This window comes from Cherax quadricarinatus, chromosome 42 (assembly GCF_038502225.1).
Source record: "Cherax quadricarinatus isolate ZL_2023a chromosome 42, ASM3850222v1, whole genome shotgun sequence".
Lineage (NCBI taxonomy): Eukaryota > Metazoa > Arthropoda > Malacostraca > Decapoda > Parastacidae > Cherax > Cherax quadricarinatus.
In genome coordinates this window covers 1,362,919-1,383,849 of record NC_091333.1, presented here as the reverse complement: position 1 = coordinate 1,383,849, position 20,931 = coordinate 1,362,919, and the positions used below count along the sequence as shown (strand labels likewise).

At 37.2% G+C, this 20,931-nt stretch overlaps 1 protein-coding gene across 1 annotated transcript in view; it reads left to right on the top strand.

Moving 5' to 3' along the window:
- Positions 1 to 20,931, top strand: part of LOC128695569 (uncharacterized) — an 854,631-nt gene that overhangs the window by 819,131 nt on the left and 14,569 nt on the right. The window contains exons 26-35 of the mRNA XM_070093194.1: positions 1,001 to 1,172; positions 2,672 to 2,844; positions 3,600 to 3,780; positions 3,964 to 4,076; positions 5,114 to 5,263; positions 6,382 to 6,546; positions 7,616 to 8,026; positions 8,889 to 9,216; positions 9,458 to 9,669; positions 13,891 to 14,013. Of these exons, the coding sequence (XP_069949295.1) occupies positions 1,001 to 1,172; positions 2,672 to 2,844; positions 3,600 to 3,780; positions 3,964 to 4,076; positions 5,114 to 5,263; positions 6,382 to 6,546; positions 7,616 to 8,026; positions 8,889 to 9,216; positions 9,458 to 9,669; positions 13,891 to 14,013 (2,028 nt within the window). The remainder of the gene's footprint in view (positions 1 to 1,000; positions 1,173 to 2,671; positions 2,845 to 3,599; positions 3,781 to 3,963; positions 4,077 to 5,113; positions 5,264 to 6,381; positions 6,547 to 7,615; positions 8,027 to 8,888; positions 9,217 to 9,457; positions 9,670 to 13,890; positions 14,014 to 20,931) is intronic.

Genomic DNA, 20,931 nt, shown 5'->3' with positions numbered 1-20,931 from the left:
TATATTCACACCCCTCTTGGTTTTCTTCTGTTTTTTTACTAGTTCTTGTTCTTGTTTATTTCCTCTTATCTCTGTGGGGAAGTGGAACAGAATTTTTCCTCCGTGAGCCATGTGTGTTGTAAGAGGCAACTAAAATGCCGGGAGGAAGGGGCTAGTAGCCCCTTCTCCTGTATATATTACCGAGTTTAAAAAGAGAAACTTCAGTTTTCTTTTTAGGTTACCCTGCCTAGGTGGGATACGGCCTGGTCATTGAAAAAAAAGAAAAACGCCGTGTCTTATATGGCCCATATAATTGAGTAGCAGGAAGATGCATGTATTGCAATGTTCACTATAGTCTTCCCCCCAAAAATCAAACTTAAGATGGGTTCAGTGTAAAGGTATAGATTATGTGACTGAAGAAAGTGTAATTACAGCCAACACTGGAATTAGAGAGTGGATTATGTATATCAGTATGATTAGGACTGATATAATGATGGCACAAAAGAAATAGAACAGCCGGAAGATAGTTTAGATATGATTATTGAAACTATATATTATTATGACCACCTCTTTGAAGGAGGTAAGTGTTCATAATTTTATCATATATTAGGTGTTTTATAAGCATAAGCATACTACAGTACATTAAATATTGAATTCCAAACATTATTTATTCAGAGCAATAGTGAATTAAGGGAAGTGAGATAATCAGCTTAAAGACATTTGTTGTACTGTGCAAAACTTTACACAGCAAGAGTTCATTTATATAGATGTTTTAAACTATTCATTGCTATTTTATACAGGTACTGCATAAAATAGCTGTATTTTATACAAGTGTATTGTATAAAATAGCTGTATAGTAGTACCATGTACATTTGAATCTAACACTTGTAAATAATCTTAAAAAAAATTTAGAAGTTTGTTTTATGGTATTTATTTGTACAGAAGTCTCATATTAATCATGAAACTTTAATTTTGTTTAATGTGACACTTCAAATTTTATTTTTTTTCTCTCTCCTTACAGGTATATCACTATAAGGGAGAGTTTGCCAATGTTATTGAAAGAGCAAAAGCTTCTGAGATTGCTCAGTATATTTTGCAGAAGAAAGATATGGGCGTTGTTTCTGCTAAGAATCTAATGGAAATCGATGAAAATTCTCCAAGTGGAAAAAAATCAAAATTCTGGGAATTACTTGGTTAGTAAAAACTGTAACACTGTGTGAATGCTTTTATATTTATTTTGTTAAAAGTTGCAAAGGCTGTCTTTCCTTAATTGTTGAGAGTGAGCTCATGGTCTGGCCTCTCAACTTTTGATCTTCTAACATCTTCGTTTACTTTCATTGTCTAGTTCCTTCTACTTGACATATATATTGTTGAAAAAGTGTTTTTGGATATCCCTCTAATTACCTTATTGAGTTTACAAGAAGTGAATTCTAGCTTTTGGTCTTATTATGAACTTTTCAACCTATTCACATGGAATACCCTGTTATATCAAAAAGAAATCTACTTCCACTGTCATTGGTAATTTCATTCCTCTTCTTTTCCACTCTTTTTGTTAAAGAAATATTTTCTGATATCCCAGTGACTCATTCAGATGTGTAATTTCTGACCATGCACATTTATTATTAGCACTGGACAAGCCTGGCCCTGGGAGTAGAAAGACTCTCAAAACTTATCATTGGTATATCAAAGTTTTTTTTTTTTCAACAAACCGGCCGTATCCCACCGAGGCAGGGTGGCCCAAAAAGAAAAACGAAAGTTTCTCTTTTTTAAATTTAGTAATTTATACAAGAGAAGGGGTTATTAGCCCCTTACTCCCGGCATTTTAGTCGCCTCTTACAACACGCATGGCTTACGGAGGAAGAATTCTGTTCCACTTCCCCATGGAGATAAGAGGAAATAAACAAGAACAAGAACTAGAAAGAAAATAGAAGAAAACCCAGAGGAGTGTGTGTATATATATACTTGTGTAGTGTGACCTAAGTGTAAGTTGAAGTAGCAAGACATACCTGAAATCTTGCATGTTTATGAGACAGACAAAAGACACCAGCAATCCTACCATCATGTACAACAATTATTGGCTTATGCTTTACTAACTTGGCAGGACAGTAGTACCTCCCTGGGTGGTTGGTGTCTACCAACGTACTACATTATTATTAGTATTATTATTACTAACATAACTTGTACAGACCACACTCCTCAGTATGCTCACAGTAGAATGTTATTCTTTCCTATAATTTCACAATTTATTTTTCACTTTTACTGTATCCTACCATGAGTCTTTGGTAAAATAATTAGCCTGTAAAATACTTCTGAGTAAATGTAAAGCACCCTGCAAATGATCCTTGCAATTTTAGCACTTTCCATGAATATAATTATTTTTTTTTGTCCAAAACACTACACACAGTATGACTTCAGGTGGAATCCATAAAGATTCCTGCATAACTAGAAAGTGTGTAGGCTGAAGGCTAACCCAAACATAGTATAAAACATCACAGGAGAGAGCGGAAAGGAGAAGGCAAAAAGTAGTGTATCTTGCCATATCTTACACTTTAAAATCAGTGTTTTTACAAAGCCTGCCTGTTCCTCAGCTAGCAGCAGTAGATGATCTTTGTAAAAAAAATTTACTGTACACTTTGCCATTTGCTAATGGAAAGACTACCTTGGGACCCAATCACATTTGTTTTATTCTCAGGTGGTGATGAAACGAGTGAAGGCGTACCAGGGGGCATGCCTGATGAGGATGAATATGTGGAGGCAGCACTTGTGGCAGTGAACAAGGTGTATGAAGTTCACGATGACTCACTTGTGCCTGTTACTGATTCCTGGGGTCAGATGCCAAAAATAGAAATACTTGTATCTGATAAGGTGGGTATTTTTTTATTTATTCTGATTTGTACTTCAAAAGATTTTATATAATGATTTAGTATTGTAAAAGTAATTTGTACCCCCTCACTTTTAGATAGATGTGTTCCAGGCCCATAGTTCATAAAGCAAATAATATAACTTGTAAAATGTAAGGATATATTCAGAGTGTGACTTTGTAAATGGTCCAAGTCTGACCAAAACGTCGTTGTAAGCTCCTCTTTTATGTGCGGGTCATTTGTGTATACATTCAGAGACTTTGCAGGATACATTCAGAGACGTTGCAGATCCCACATTTCTTGAGCTTACCATGTATAATCAGATACAAAAACAAGTAATGAACTTAGTCTAAAAACAACTGAAGAAAAATATAATCCAAAAATTCACACATAATCCTCAATAATTAACAAAGTATAGGTATAATGCCGATTTACTGGCAACAGATCGTCCGGCACCTCTTTTAGTCCAGACAAAATTACAAGACTACTTTTTTACCCATATAGTTTACTGGGCAACCATAGATGGTGTTATGTGAAATGTGTGTTGACTTGCATTGTTTAGACTGTAGTTATTGTTGGTGATCCTTGATTTTTTTTTTTTTTTAATATATTTTGCTAACAACCTTTGTGATTAATTCTATAGTTCCAGCAAAATTTTAAAGTTTACCACTTGGTAGTGGTGGTAGTACTGCAACATTCTTTGTAAGTGCAGCAATATATAAACCTGTGCTTAAGCTTTTACTCTTGATTTCTGTGCAGGTACTAGTGTTTGATTTTGGCTCAGAGTTGTACATATGGGCGGGTAAGCGTGCCTGTGGTGATGAGCGTAAAGTTGGTCTTGCGTTAGGTCGGGAGTTATGGGAAGAGCCGTACGATTACTCTGAGTGTGACATCAACCCCATCATGCCTATGACCCCAGTATCAAAGGCAAAGATGAAAGGTTAATTCTTCAATCCTATATTTGTTAGTTCCGAACATAAGTTCTTGAGTATAAAACTGACCTTTTTTTACTTTTTCAACCTTTTTTTTTTTTCCATGCTTATCATGAATAATGAATTACAGTACATATATTCTATGAGACCTGTTGACTGAATATAGTTATGCCATATTTTAATAATCCTAGGTTCTCGGCCAGAATGGGGCCTGTGTGCCAAACTTACAGAAAATGTAGAAACTATCCTTTTCAAAGAAAAGTTCATCGACTGGCCTGATCTAGCACAACAGTCGAGGATAAAGGTATGTATATAGTATGAAGAATTATATAATACAGTATGCATAGAATAAGGCACTCGCAACACTTGGGTACCTTTATTGATGAAATGTTTATTGCACAAGAACCTTTTTTAATCGAATGTTAGTGAATGTAACAGTGGAGATGGTGGTAGCAGTAGTAGTTCCTTGATCATTCTGTCATCCTTGGTCAGACATGATCAGTCCCTCAAACCTCAGGCTTCAGAGACTGACACTGATCATATCAACAACTATTATTACTTTTACAATAACTATTACAGCATACATTACTGCAACAACTATTACTACAACTGCTGTTACAACAATAATTACTATAACTATTACTACAGTAACAAGTACTACTAAAATAAAACTACAGTCTCTCCTCACTTAGCGACATACTTGTTTACTGACAACTCGAACTTACGACGGGCTCTCGGACCATTATGCACACCTAAATAATGTATACTAGAGCTGATTTCCTCTATACTGTTTATTACAATATGCAGTACACTACTGTACAAACATTTAAAAATATACCAGCAGGGTTGTAAATGGTGCGGACATCACATTAAAACAACATAAAAAATGGTTGACACAACCCACTACCATTATAGTATGCTCCTCACTTAGTGACAAATTCGTTTACCAACATGGTCTTAGGAACAGAACTCCATCATTAAATGAGGAGAGCCTGTATTATTATGACAATATTATTACAACAGTATTACTGCAGTTACAACTGTTACTATGACTGTTACTACTTTTTATTACTAATAACAAAGATACCCAAGTGTTGCACATCTTATTCTTCAACTAAACAGTATTGTATATCATTAATAATATGATGCAGTAGGCATAAATGTGGCAAAATATATTTAAAACATTGCCATAATATTAATATTGAAGTGTTTGTCTTATCCACAAATTAATTTACTTAATGCTACTTAGTTGTATCTTTTGTGCAGAATTACTTTCTCTCTTGAATTTATACTTCATATTTTAACAATAATTAATTGATAATTTCTTTGTTGTTGCCCCAGGAGGTGAAGAAGGACCTTAATCGTCATGTAGCTCCTGTAAGTGAGCTACAGCCTTGTGATGCCAAAGTGTTGTTAGAAGACTTACCACCTGAACCTGACCTGGTGCTGGAAATGAGTCACTTGGGTCGCGGAGTGGAATACTACGATGAGGTGCGCTAGTAGAGATGGCGGCTCATGTAGCAGATTGATTACACACCATTCTGCTTAGTTCTCCTTCTTGTTCTTTGTGTACTCTGCACATCATTTTCATGTATTGACTCTATCAGTGATTTCCTATTTGCAGTTTTTACGGACTTCTCTATGCACACTTTGAAGACCTTCCTGTGCCTTGCTGATTTTGGCTTAGTCTCATGCCCACTGTTGAACAGTGGTTTGTAGTGTCTTCATCAGCTGCTGCTAGTCAGTGGCCATCTGCCTGTAGATAGCAAGAGACGCCTTCCAAACCACCGTGTAGCTGTAGTGTATATGTATGGGCCAACACCATTCTATTTTCTCCATGGTGTATCTTGCTCCTGAGAGCAAGGCTTAACCTGTGCTGACCACACGTGACTCTCCGAAACCCTAGACAGCATTCCTAGGTTCCGTGTGTTGATAATGATTGCTCTTCACATATCCTTCCCCAGTTTTCCTTCTACAGTCCTCCAACTGGTGACCTGTGCTTGGGTGCCTTGTAGAAATTTGTAGTCTTCTTTTTTATTATTATTTTACCTCTAAGTGTCACTTTTTCTAAAGTTTTATGTGTATTTTGTTTGTGACTCTTCAGTATGCACCTACTCTTACTGTTTGTTTTCTCTAGTCTTATTATTTCTTTATATCCTGTTTACAACTTAATACATATCCAACTTTTAACAGATAAAGCTCATTAATTCTTTTAATCATTAGTTTTTGCTTGTTTATGCAGCACTCACATTGAAGAATATTATTTTTATTTTTTGGCATACTAATTATTTTTACTGATTATATTAGTTTTTTGTGTGCGTGTGTGTTTGTGTGTGTGTGTGTATATACTATTCCAAGTGACCTTGAATGTTTGCCCCTGATATCCTGGCTAACCATCCCTTACTCCCCTCCCTATTTCCTCCAACACTCACCTGGGTCGCCTCACTCTGCTGCTGGTAACAACGCTGACTGCATCAACAATCCAATGTTGCTAACTTCATGCTGGCAAACATCCTACTATCTTCATATATCACTACCAATGGGCGGAACTTTTAACCTCAACTTTATGGACCTTTAAAAATGTGTGCGAACTGCTTTCACAACTTCAGGAGAGACGACTCTTGAGCATTTCTACGAATGATTACAAGGTCTGGCATGTGTCAGAATACGGCAAAATTTTGATGGCTGCAGAATCCCGCAATCACCTACATGCTGGTGATACATATGTTGTACGATGGTACTACCTAATCACGGCAACTGGCAGAACTCTCAAGGTTGGTGACTTTCCTGTTTATTAGTTTAATGAAGATATTTTTAGAGGCTAAATATACTTAATTTTAATTATGTTTAGGAAATGACCACAATTAACTGTAATATTAATAATGAGAAATAGATTTATAGGCTTACACTAAATGATTGCTACTTCCTATATAGGTACTGTACTAGTCAGCCACTTCCTGACCACTCTGAGACTGAGGAAATACTTTCAAACATCCCTCAGGTGTCCCTGAGTTCTTGTTTCTTACCTCTCAAACAAACTATCCCTGTCTTCCATTTCATTTCTCCCTAAGAATTTTGTATATGTTGTCCCTCATTCTTTTATTCTCTCCGCTTTTAGGTCCTAGATAGTTAGCCTCTCCTCGTAACTCAGGAACAAGCCTTGGTGCAAACTTCTGCACTTTCTCCAGTTTCTTAACATGTCTTTTCAGGTGCAGGTTACATACTGGTGCTGTATACTCCAGGATGGGTCTAATGTATGTTGTATAAAGGGCCCAGAGTGATTTTTTGTTGAGATTCCTGAGGGCTACTTTTAGATTTGCCAGACAAGTATTGGCTGGAGAATTTATTTGGCTGATGTGATCCTTGGCATTGTACTGGGCAGTGTGCTCACCCCTAGGTCTTTCTCTTTGAGTAAAGTATGCACTTATCCCTCTAGTTTATTTCCCATTTCCAGTCTTCCTGCTCCTTCCCCAGTCTTCATTTACAGGGATTGAATTGAAGGAACCACTAATGTAATTTTTCCTGATCCCTTTGAAACCTTTTCTTGTCCTCATTTGTTTTTATTCTCCTCGTTAGTTTTACATCAGCCACAGGTATTTATCTAACTCGGGCCCTACCTTTGTGGGTATGACTGATGTAAAAATAAAATAGAATAAGTCACTACAACACTTGCTTGCACTGTGGAGCAGGATTTTGTAGGAAGAAAGGGATCTGCCTAAGCAAACACAAACAGGTGAGAGAGTAGGATTCTTGCAATAGTATAGCAAAATTTAATTTCTACAGGTATTGTATTCATTTTTATGTATATTCTTGTGAAAGTAATTTGAAGAATTTATTTTACAGGGTGAACCATCCAAGCATAATGTGACGGGTAGGTCACGAGTGGCATACTTCTTCTGGCAGGGGCGCGAAAGCTCTGTGTCAGATAAAGGTGTCTCAGCTCTCATGACGGTAGAATTAGATGAAGAACGTGGCCCTCACATTCGTGTGTCTATGGGTATGGAACCACCAGCATTTCTCAATCTGTTTCAAGGTGGACTTGTAATACATCAAGGACGCAGAGATGATGATCATGTACATAAGCCTTGGAAATTATTTGTTGTTCGTGGAGAGCTGGAGAATGAAGGGCACTTGATCGAGGTGGAAGTAAGCTCAACACAATTAAGGTCCCGAGGTTGCCTTATCTTAGCCAATATGCAAACAGGTGTTATCCATTTATGGCATGGTGCCAAAGCTTTGAAACACACTCGCAAGGTGATTTATTAAGTATTTGTGTGATATTTTCATTGATATATAATGTAAATGTGTGTAAATATCTTGCATATAAATATATATACAGGTACACACCAGTTTTTTGGCACCCTTGAATGCTAAGTGTGCTGCACACTTTGTCCAACTTGAATATGTACTGTATGTTTTTACTTTTACAAAATGTGAAAAAGACTTGGCACTCATGCTAAACAGAAATCTTAAGCAAAGACTGCAGTTTGAGTTCTTCATTAACAATGTTGAGAAAATTCAAATTAGGGTGGGAGATGACAAAAGTTGTCTCGGGATATTTGTCAGCATAGTTGCTGATCCCCTGGCATGATAAGGAATACTAGTAATGCTCGAGGTGCTAAGAAAAGGAATTAGCATTAAAATCACTGCTTTTGAAAAATGAGGAAACTGTGTGGTGAATTTATAATAGTCCCTCTCTCGAAGAAAAATAACTGGTAACTGCATCAAACACACTTCCCTAAAGTTTACTTCGGTAAGGTTATTTAATGTTTTTTATTTAGCACCCTTTCATAATTTCATCTGGACTAGAGGTGAGAGACGATCCGTTGCCGAAAAATCGGTGTTGTACCTGTATTATTAATTAAAAAATAGCAGTGAAATATTAATAGAACATAAAATGAATACCCAAGTGCTTTCATGCACTTACATGTGCATCTTCAGAGGAACTAGTTCCTTGGTAGCACTTAATCTTTTCTGATTTGTTAATGTATCCCTCATGTTATGTGTATGCAGTCAGGAAATTTTTAGTGATTTCTTATTGTATTTTTTTGTATATTGTACAGTATTCAACAAATATTCTGTACTAGCTACTGAAGTATGATGTTCTTCATGGCAGGTTGGCAGCACATCAGCTCAAAAACTCTCTGAAACCTCAGACATTGAAATGGGGTGGAAGGAAAGTGTCACAAAAAATATCAAGGAACAATACGAGGGAGCTGAAACACGAGATTTTTGGGAAGGTTTTGGAGGCTCATCTTTCAAACATAAACATTTTTCGCTCTTAGATGATGATCATTCTTATGACTGGACTCCACGTGTATGGCATTTAGAAGCCACTCATGACTCTTTCCAAGCCACAGAAGTGATATGTAGTTACCGGACCACTTCCTTGCCCAACCCATTACCTGTCTTGCAGCTAGACTTGTATTCTGTACCTCAGCCAGGTAAGATGTAGTTTAGTAGCATTCAGTAATACTTCATTGACCAAATAATTTTACTATTCAGCACTTGCACATCACTGTAGTAAAACTAAAGGATGCACTCTTTAAAATTCCAGCATTGCTGTGCTTATGTTTTTGGAAGTGTTATATTTAGTTCAGATGCATGCATATGCACACACAAATATTTTTCCTGAGGCAGTCACAGTGGTCAATTTTTGTTTTTGTTTTCTGCATTTTGCTATAGCACTGTTTTTGGTGGATGGTGGTCACCGAGTGTGGGTGTGGCAAGGATGGTGGCCTGATGAGACTTCAGAAGGGGAGGACTTCAGTGCAACTGGTTCTGCTGTGCTGCGCTTCAACTTTGCTCGCCGAGCTGCCTTACAAACAGCACTCAATTACTGCAAACTTAAGGCTAAAACCCAAGCCAAGGCCTTGGCAGCAAAAAGTTATAAAAAGGTAGGTTGCCATTCAAACTTGCAAATCATTTTAGTCACTTATGGTAGTATAACCTTCATTTGTGATTTTCTTGTTGAATTCACATAGCACTACCCTGACACATCCCAAAATATTGAATTGCTGTCAAAATGGGTGTTTTCCTTACTATTTTACTCTTTTATTTTTTATGCCCTTTAAAATATTGGCATAATCCTTAATTTGTTTTCCATTTGTGTATACATGCTAAAGTGGTCTTACTTTTTTCACATGCTTACGAAGCAGGTAATTTCTGTAAGAAAAAATAAACCTTTGTAGTTGTGCATTTGTTTAACAATTACAATGAAGAAAATCTTGGATCTAACACATTGCAAGGTGTATACATGTTGTTTTGCTCATATTTTTTCATTTCCTGGTATAAAAATCCATATTTAGTGTAGTATTGGCTAGTAATGCTTTGAAAATGAAAGTTTAATTATATAACTGAAGCTTCGAAGGTGTGGAGTATAGAGCTTGAACTGAAGGATGGGTGTGGTTATTGTTGCTACTTTATAAGAGCTATAACTACTTGTGCAATATAAAACCAGCTCCCAGAAATCTGGTGAATGTATTGCCCAAATCTGGGCAGGTAATTGAGAGGAAACAAAGTTTGCTCAAAAAAAAAAAATAAATAAATAAAATGGAAACAGTATGCTCCCAGTTAAGTCAGGTGGACATCTTTGTCTAAAACTCGGCGAAGCCAGATGCCTCTACCTGAGAGAACGATGACAGGCTTTTCCCAAGACAGAGCTGAAGTGTGGTGCCCTGACCATTTGCCAAGCTGTCTATGATGAGGACAAGGGTCATGGGAATAAAAGGGGGGGGATGTCAAGGCAGGGGTAGAGCAAGACATTCACCATACTCCATGAAGGATGGCACAGATGCCAGATGAGTGTGATGATGTGATTCTGGAGGTGGGAAGTTCAAGGCCTGCACTAAAGGGTGGGTGAGAATGCAGTCTTGGTGTGAAGTATAGTATCGTACTCAGAAGGGTGGTTGGGGATGATGTGATTCTGGAGGTGGGCAGTACAGGGCTGCACTTGGAAAGATAAGCAGAGGAGATCTAAAAGGTATGTAGTAGTTATAGAAGGGTGTTTGTAGGTGGGAAATGATGGATGAAATGTGGCCAAGAGGGTGATAAGGAAGAAGTTAGCATAAGAGAGGCTTTCACAATATAAAAAAAAAATATATACAAAAGGAGAGGAAAGTTCTTAATGGGCCATAGCCATTTATGAAGGCTGAAGCAGACTAGGATGGCGAAGGGGGCATATAAATCTAGGGTGGAGGAAAGGAGGCATAGGAGTCATCCCAGGAAGAATTGGATGGAAAGGGTGATGTTCTAAGTGATATAGGCTTGAGCCATCTATCAGTGTGTACTGCGCTGTATGATCCTTGTAAGTTGAGCGATTCTTTTTTATTATAATAGTAGAAAGCCTAGGGAAAGTATGGATTTGTCAGTTAAAAACAGAGTAGGGGAGTTAGTAGATGGGGAGATGGAGGTATTAGGTAGATGGCGAGAATATTTTGAGGAACTTTTAAATGTTGAGGAAGAAAGAGAGGCGGTAATTTCATGCACTGGTCAGGGAGGTATACCATCTTTTAGGAGTGAAGAAGAGCAGAATGTAAGTGTGGGGGAGGTACGTGAGGCATTATGTAGAATGAAAGGGGGTAAAGCAGCTGGAACTGTTGGGATCATGACAGAAATGTTAAAAGCAGTGGGGGATATAGTGTTGGAGTGGTTTGTACTTTTGTTTAATAAATGTATGAAAGAGGGGAAGGTACCTAGGGATTGGCAGAGAGCATGTATAATCCCTTCATATAAAGGGAAAGGGGGCAAAAGAGATTGTAAAAATTATAGAGGAATAAGTTTACTGAGTATACCAGGACAAGTGTACAGTAGGGTTATAATTGAAAGAATTAGAGGCAAGACAGAATGTAGGATTTCGGATGAGCAAGGAGGTTTCAGAGTGGGTAGGGGATGTGTAGATCAAGTGTTTACATTGAAGCATATATGTGAACAGTATTTAGATAAAGGTAGGGAAGTGAATGGAGTGAATGATGGTGAAAGTTTTTCTTTTTCGGGCCACCCTGCCTTGGTGGGAATCGGCTAGTGTTTAAAAAAAAAAAAAAAATATAGGTAGTAGGCTGGTAGACAGCAACCACCCAGGGAGCTACTACCGTCCTGCCAAGTGAGTGTAAAATGAAAGCCTGTAATTGTTTTACGTGATGGTAGGATTGCTGGTGTCCATTTTTCTGTCTCATGAACATGTAAGGTTTCAGGTACGTCTTGTTACTTCTACTTACACTTAGGTCACACTACACATACATGTACAAGCATATATATACACACCCCTCTGGGTTTTCTTCTGTTTTCTTACTAGTTCTTGTTCTTGTTTATTTCCTCTTATCTCCATGGGGAAGTGGAACAGAATTCTCCCTCCGTAAGCCATGAGTGTTGTAAGAGGCGACTAAAATGCCATGAGCAAGAGTCTAGTAACCCCTTCTCCTGTATAAATGACTAAATTTAAAAAGAGAAACTTTCGTTTTTCTTTTTGGGCCACCCTGCCTTGGTGGGATACGGCTGGTTTGTTGAAAAAAAAAATATATATATACAGGGGACCCTCGACTAACGCTATTAATCCGTTCCTGAGGGCTCATCGTTAGTCAAAATTATCGTTAGTCAAGTTAATTTTCCCAATAAGATATAATGGAAATCAAATTAATCCGTGTAGGACACCCTAAAGTATGAAAAAAAATTGTTTTTACCACATGAAATATTAATTTTAATACACATAAACTGAAGAAGACATGCACAGTTACATGACACTTACCTTTATTGAAGATCAGGTGATGATTGATGGGATGGGAGGAGGGGAGAGTGTTGATGGTCTTAGTGTTTAGAAGGGGAATCCCCTTCCATTAGGACTTGAGGTGGCAAGTCCTATTCCGGGGTTACTTCCCTTCCCTTTAAATCTCTCAAACTAACCTTTGCTGGCCTTAAATTCACTCACATCACCACTAGTTGCTGGCATTTTTTTAATTAAATTGTCATGCAACTTCCTAGCCTTTTCACATATGATCGCTTGAGAGATGCTATCTCCTGCTATCTGTTTTTCGTTTATCCACACCAATAACAGTCTCTCAACATCTTGGAGTACTTGCGATCTCGGTTTCAAAAACTTAGTTGCACCTTTGGCAAGAAAAGCTTCCTTGATTGCCGTTTTCTTGCCGTCAATAGTAGCGATGGTTGATTGGGGTTTTGTGTACAACCTGGCCAGCTCGGAGACATGCACTCCACTTTCATACTTAGCAATGATCTCTTTCTTCATATCCATAGTAATTCTCACCCTTTTTGCTGTAGGGTTGGCACTAGAAGCTTTCTTGGGGCCCATGGTGACTTATTTTGCAGGTGCAGTCACTAAAAAGGCTGTGATAATATGAAATGTTCCGATTGTATGCTTGGAAGCGACCGCGGTGGCTGGCTGGCTTGTAAACACTGGCCAGAAGTGGACGCATCTCAGACGGAACGAATAGTGTTGGTCGAGTTTTTTAGCGCTAGTCGAGGCAAAATTTTTGCGTTAAAATGTATCGCTAGTCAGATTTATCGTTAATCGATGCCATCGTTGGTCGAGGGTCCACTGTATATATATATATATATATATAAGTGTGTTAGGACAGAATGATTGGAGACCAATGGTTTTTAGGGTTTTGACCTGCTGTTGTAGTGTGAGCAAGGTAACATTCATGAAAGGGTTGAAGGAATTCAGTTACCAGGAGTTAAATCCTGGAAGTGGAAAGTACAGCACCTGCAGTTTGAAGGATGGGTGTGAATGTTGCTTTTTGGATGATGATTTGAATTGTAATGTCCACACTTGACAAGACATCTATTAATTAAATGAATGATGAATGTCTGTGTCCTTTATTTTTAGGCCAACCTCCTAATTGGAGAACATCTGATATGGCAAAAAAAAAAAAAAAAAAGTGTTGCACATTATATCTTTTTTTTAAATCATCTATTTCTGGTATAATATTGTATTCCTCTAGTTCATTTATTTCTTCTTTGATCAGCAGCTATTCTTTTTATTCTTGACAAGTTTTCACTCATTACTATTACTTCATCATTTAATCTTGCAAAGCCATTCATGTTTAGCTTGTAAAATACTGTTGTGTATTTAGCATAACACTCATCCTGAATTTCACCTTCAGGTTGAAGTTGAGGTTCAAGTGGTGAAGCCCCAGCTTGTGGTTGCAGGGATGGAACCATTAGAATTTACCAATACGTTTCCAACCTGGACACTCAGACCAGACGTCACTGCTGTCCAAGAGAAGGTGATTTTATAAGTAGATTGATTTACACGCATGTTTTTATTTTGAATTCGAAATATATTTCATATTCAGTAAAAGTTTATAGTTTTACTTTGCAGTTGAAATTCGTGCACTTTTCTTGTTTAAAGTAGCCAGGTTGTGTGTTCTTATTGGGTGTAAATTGTTTAGGAAAAAGAATATAGGAAAGAATATTTTAGGGGCATATAACAGAGAGAAGAAAGGAAGACAATGGTTATAATGAATTTGAATTAACTTTTCCCTTTTTCTCCTTTCCCCTTTCTCTTCCTAGTACATATTTTTTTTTTTAACATTTTATTGCTACCATATGCCTACCAGTAACTCTTAAAATAGATTAATAAGCAGCCAGGACTTCATTCAGTGGTGGCTTCAGTGTTCGAGGAGAGTTCTTAAAAACCATAAGATGCCATATGATTTTCAGTATGTTTGTGAAATTTCCTGAACTATTGTACTTTGTGGTCACTGGTCAATATAATGGTGAAAAAACAATAAAGTATGCCTCTGGGGTGAATATTCCCCCTCCTCCCATGGCTCTGCCAATAATTGTACATAGCATTGTTTTTATTTTAAAACTAGTAATTATAATTAATTTGTGTATTGTCCATATCTACAGTGATCTCAATATGGCAAGGTTCATATGAAGTAATATATATGGAAAAAGACACTTACATAAAGTTCAGGACATTTATTAGAGGAAATATTTCACCTTGAATGGCTTCTTCAGTCCTAACAAAGCCACTTGTGGTAAAACGTTTCCTCTAATAAATGTTCTGAACTACAAAACATTTCCCCATAAAGCCACATATTTTAGCACACTAACTTCAGATACAGTCATGCATCACTTAACAATGGAGATACATTCTGAGAAATGTGTCGTTAGATGATTTCGTCATTGTGTGAACGTCATTACATTAAGTGTCTTTTTCCATATCTTGTTGATATCATCATACCATTTTTCAAAAACTAATATATGTTACTGTCAGAGCATAGGGAGTGATTAGTTTTTGCTAATATGAAAAACTTTGAAAAATTTCACTCTTGGAATGGCCTTTAAAGAGTACTGTATGTGTGATAAAAACTATAATGTGTTGAGCCTACATGTACAATTTTTTTTTAGGAGCAGGTATGCATGTATTTCCATGCTTAATCACTTCAGAGGTTGCTATTCTGTTGATGAAATGCCTAGTAGTGTACAAATAATAAATACCAAGCACACCACAGATAAAATATACATTCCAACAGAAATCTCACTGGTAAGGTATGTTGATCATGTTCCTTTATTGCAAAGGCACTGCCATAAGAAATGGGAGATTATCTGACTTTGGTCAATCTGCATAGGATAAGAGTGATCTTCTATAGTTACCCTTCAGGCGCATAGCACGTAACGTTTTCTGTAATGGTTGCGGTCACTTTTTTTTTTTTTTTTTTTATTCCTCCCCGCCCTCCACCCTTCCATACCTCTCTATATAATGTCAGTTTTCATTAATTTGGGTGTCTTTATCATGCTTCTACATGGCCTGGTGGCTAAAGCTCTTGCTTCAAACGGCGAGGGTCTGGGTTCAGTTCCCAGCCAGGGTAGAAACATTGGGCGTGTTTCTTTACACCTGTTGTCTATGTTCACCCATCAGTAAAATGGGTACTTGGGGTGTTGTTCGACTGGTGTGGGTCGCATCCTGGGACACTAACCTAATTTGCCTTAAATGCTCGGCATAAAAAGGGGCTTTCTATATAGTAGTATGTCATTGATGTCAGCTAGGCCTGTATACCTTATACATGTACTTGTAGTGTAAATCATTATTATTATTATTAAAGATATTAATATTAATAATTAATTAATTAATTAACCTAATATTATTCTGGAATAAATGATAGGTAGATAACCTTTGATTGTAATAGTATAATTATACAATATTTTAGTGCCGAGAGGCACACCCCTCCACGCGTCACGGGCCATCATGAGTTACTGTGACACTGCTCCTTCTCCCTCTGCTATGGCTCCACCCACTTTGTAACTATACCAGATGGCAAATTAAATATGCATATTAGAAAGAAAAAAGAAAAATGAAACTCCAACTTGATAACTTTATTTTAATTTGCATAACTCATATATTACAGAAAACAATAAAAATGTAAAATACACACACAAGTTAAGCTTACAGAAAAATAGCTTAAGAATCTGGCAACATTTCAGTATAAGTATCATCTTTGTACCATGTTCCTACAAAGAATTAGTCATTTTACAAAAATTATTTTTATGACGTGGCGAGTAATATACACCTGAACGTGTAGTGAATTTTCATAATTTTTTTTTTCCTGTCTAATACATTAAATTCACCATCTAACATTGTTACAAAGAGGGAGGAGCTAAATGAGAGGGAGAGGTGAGCAGTAGCATTTAGTATCTGGTTAGTAGTCATGGGCGTTGGATGTTAGCCATGGCACTGATAAAATGTTGTGTAATTACGCTAATATTAGTAATAAAGGTTATCTATTACATTTATTCCAAAGTGATATCAGAAAAATGATAAATATCCTAGAACTGTAATAAAGACGTGCCATATTAAGTGAATGGGGTAGACGATGGAGGCTGCTGCTCTGGGATAAGATCATGAAATAGATACGTTTTCTCATTTGTACCTCTGGTTGATAAAAGAAAATGGTGTCTACATCAGGGAAACACTCCTAGCTCATTCTTGTTATCAGAAAAAACACAAAAGTAGCATTTATTATTATAATAATTTATAATACAGTGGACCCCCGCATAACGATCACCTCCGAATGCGACCAATTATGTAAGTGTATTTATGTAAGTGCATTTGTACGTGTATGTTTGGGGGTCTGAAATGGACTAATCTACTTCACAATATTCCTTATGGGAACAAATTCGGTCAGTACTGGCATCGGAACATACTTCTGGAGTGAAAAAATATCGTTAACCGGGGGTCCACTGTACATTAGGGCCCCACTTACATGGCAGGTTAGGTTCAGGCTGCCGCCGTAAAGTGGAACACACACGCTCCCCCCCCCTCTCTCTCTCTCTCTCCCCCTCACACTTATAAATGCATATAAATACTAGATAACAAGTTTACACTTAACATATAGTACTATGTTAGCAATAGAACTAGGCATTAAAAAACAATAAAAAAGTAAAATACACATAGTACACTCATTACTTACCTTAAAATATTTCTAGTCTTAATCTAAGGTGAGATGAATAGTATTTATTCTAAAAAACTGTGTGGTATGTATGGTAGCCAGCCAGGCTACCATACCAGGCCACCCCACCCACACATAATATACTATGACATTTAAAGTGTCCCAGAGTAATAATATGCATATACAGTTCACTCATTACTTACCTTAAAATATGTGTAGTCTTAATGTAGGGTCAGAGGTGAGTAAACGAGAGAGGACAGACGCAGAGTTATGTAAACAAACCAGGTGAATGCGTGTGGTTAGTGTACAAGTTGTCTCCACGTTGATACAGTAGAATAAATAAAGAGCAACACTCCCATTTTTATGTAACACCATTTTTAGAAGAAATGACACTGAGTGAATGTATACAAAAGGAATAGTTTTCTACAGTTACCCCCAGTAATATAGTGTAGGCATTTTCTCTGGACTAGAGGAAATGTCATTCTTGCCGTCACTCCTACAAGTTGCCTGGCTACCACATCTCGTATTTATATTAATTTATTCTTCTGTGGGGTGTATTTATCATATTTATATGTTACATAGTGTATTTATTATATAATTTTGAAAAAATCTCATAGATGGATTAATGAAAATGTGTATATTAACGTAATATATGACATTTAATGTACCTCTGATTATTATTATTATTATTAATATGGCATCTCAAGACATAAGACACTGATTTTTACTGTGTACCGGCACACCAGCACAGTGTGTAAGTTTATTTAGATACAGGTATACACAAGTATAATTAACAGAGTATATATAAAATATGAAATAACTTTTAAAAGCACTTAAAATTTTGGAAAGTTTCCAGACATAATGGAGAGATGTGGTGCTCACGGAGAATGTAAACAAACCAGGTGGGGCACGGTGACCGTATTAGAAAGTCAGGTGGGGAGAGCCAAGTAGCAAGTTTTGGTCATAATTTGAAATGTCTGTATTAGCGGAATGCCAATAAGCAGGGCAATACTACACATACATGTACACGTTTATTTATACACACTCATCTGAGTTTTCTTTGATTTTATCTTAATAGTTCTTGGTCTTATTACTTTTCCTTTTATATCCATGGGGAAGTGGAATAAGAATCTTTCCTCCGTAAGCCATGCGTGTTGTAAAAGTCAACTAAAATGCCGGGAACAATGGGCTAGTAACCCCTTTTCCTGTAATAAAAAGAATAAGAAGAAGAAAATTGTCAAAGTGGGAAGTCTGAATGTGCGTGGATGTTGTGCAAATGATAAGAAAGAGATGATTGTGGATGTTATGAATGAGAAGAAACTGGATGTCCTGGCTTTAAGTGAAATAAAGCTGAAGGGGGTGGGAGAGTTTCAATGGAGAGGAATAAATGGGATTAGGTCAGGGGTTTCAAATAGAGTTAGAGCTAAAGAAGGAGTAGCAATAATGTTGAAGGATAAGCTATGGCAGGAAAAGAGGGACTAAAATGCATAAATTCAAGGATTATGTGGAGTAAAATAAAGATTAGATGTGAAAAGTGGGTTATAGTAAGCGTGTATGCACCTGGAGAAGAGAGAAGTGTAGAGGAGAGAGAGAGATTCTGGGAAATGTTAGTGAATGCGTGGGGAGTTTTGAATCAAGTGTGAGAGTAATGGTGGTTGGGGATTTCAATGCTAAAGTGGGTAAAAATGTTATGGAGGGAGTAGTAGGTAAATTTGGGGTGCCAGGGGTAAATGTAAATGGGGAGCCTTTAATTGAGCTATGTGTAGAAAGAAATTTGGTAATAAGTAATATATATTTTATGAAAAAGAGGATAAATAAATATACAAGGTATGATGTAGCACGTAATGAAAGTAGTTTGTTAGATTATGTATTGGTGGATAAAAGGTTGATGGGTAGGCTCCAGGATGTACATGTTTATAGAGGGGCAACTGATATATCAGATCATTATTTAGTTGTAGCTACAGTTAGAGTAAGAGGTAGATGGGAAAAGAGGAAGGTGGCAACAACAAGTAAGAGGGAGGTGAAAGTGTATAAACTAAGGGAGGAGGAAGTTCGGGCGAGATATAATCGACTATTGGCAAAAAGGTGGGCTAGTGCAAAGATGAGTAGTGGGGGGGTTGAAGAGGGTTGGAATAGTTTTAAAAATGCAGTATTAGAATATGGGGCAGAAGTTTGTGGCTATAGGAGGGTGGGGGCAGGAGGAAAGAGGAGTGATTGGTGGAATGATGAAGTAAAGGGTGTGATAAAAGAGAAAAAAGTAGCTTACGAGAGGTTTTTACAAAGCAGAAGTGTTATAAGAAGAGCAGAGTATATGGAGAGTAAAAGAAAGGTGAAGAGAGTGGTGAGAGAGTGCAAAAGGAGAGCAGATGAAAGAGTGGGAGAGGCACTGTCAAGAAATTTTAATGAAAATAAGAAAAAATTTTGGAGTGAGTTAAACAAGTTAAGAAAGCCTAGGGAAAGTATGGATTTGTCCGTTAAAAACAGAGAAGGGGAGTTAGTAGATGGGGAGAGGGAGGTATTAGGTAGATGACGAGAATATTTTGAGGAACTTTTAAATGTTGAGGAAGAAAGGGAGGCGGTAATTTCATGCACTGGCCAGGGAGGTATACCATCTTTTAGGAGTGAAGAGCAGAATGTAAGTGTGGTGGAGGTACGTGAGGCATTACGTAGAATGAAAGGGGGTAAAGCAGCTGGAACTGATGGGATCATGACAGAAATATTAAAAGCAGGGGGGGATATAGTGTTGGAGTGGTTGGTACTTTTGTTTAATAAATGTATGAAAGAGGGGAAGGTACCTAGGGATTCGCGGAGAGCATGTATAGTCCCTTTATATAAAGGGAAAGGGGGCAAAAGAGATTGTAAAAATTATAGAGGAATAAGTTTACTGAGTATACCAGGAAAAGTATACGGTAGAGTTATAATTGAAAGAATTAGAGGTAAGACAGAATGTAGAATTGCGGATGAGCAAGGAGGCTTCAGAGTGGGTAGGGGATGTGTAGATCAAGTGTTTACATTGAAGCATATATGTGAACAGTATTTAGATAAAGGTAGGGAAGTTTTTATTGCATTTATGGATTTAGAAAAGGCATATGATAGAGTGGATAGAGGAGCAATGTGGCAGATGTTGCAAGTATATGGAATAGGTGGTAAGTTACTAAATGCTGTAAAGAGCTTTTATGAGGATAGTGAGGCTCAGGTTAGGGTGTGTAGAAGAGAGGAAGAATACTTCCCGGTAAAAGTAGGTCTTAGACAGGGATGTGTAATGTCACCATGGTTGTTTAATATATTTATAGATGGGGTTGTAAAAGAAGTAAATGCTAGGGTGTTCAGGAGAGGGGTGGGATTAAATTATGGGGAATCAAATTCAAAATGGGAATTGACACAGTTACTTTTTGCTGATGATACTGTGCTTATGGGAGATTCTAAAGAAAAATTGCAAAGGTTAGTGGATGAGTTTGAGAATGTGTGTAACGGTAGAAAGTTGAAAGTGAACATAGAAAAGAGTAAGGTGATGAGGGTATCAAATGATTTAGATAAAGAAAAATTGGATATCAAATTGGGGAGGAGGAGTATGGAAGAAGTGAATGTTTTCAGATACTTGGGAGTTGACGTGTCGGCGGATGGATTTATGAAGGATGAGGTTAATCATAGAATTGATGAGGGAAAAAAAGGTGAGTGGTGTTGAGGTATATGTGGAGTCAAAAAACGTTATCTATGGAGGCAAAGAAGGGAATGTATGAAAGTATA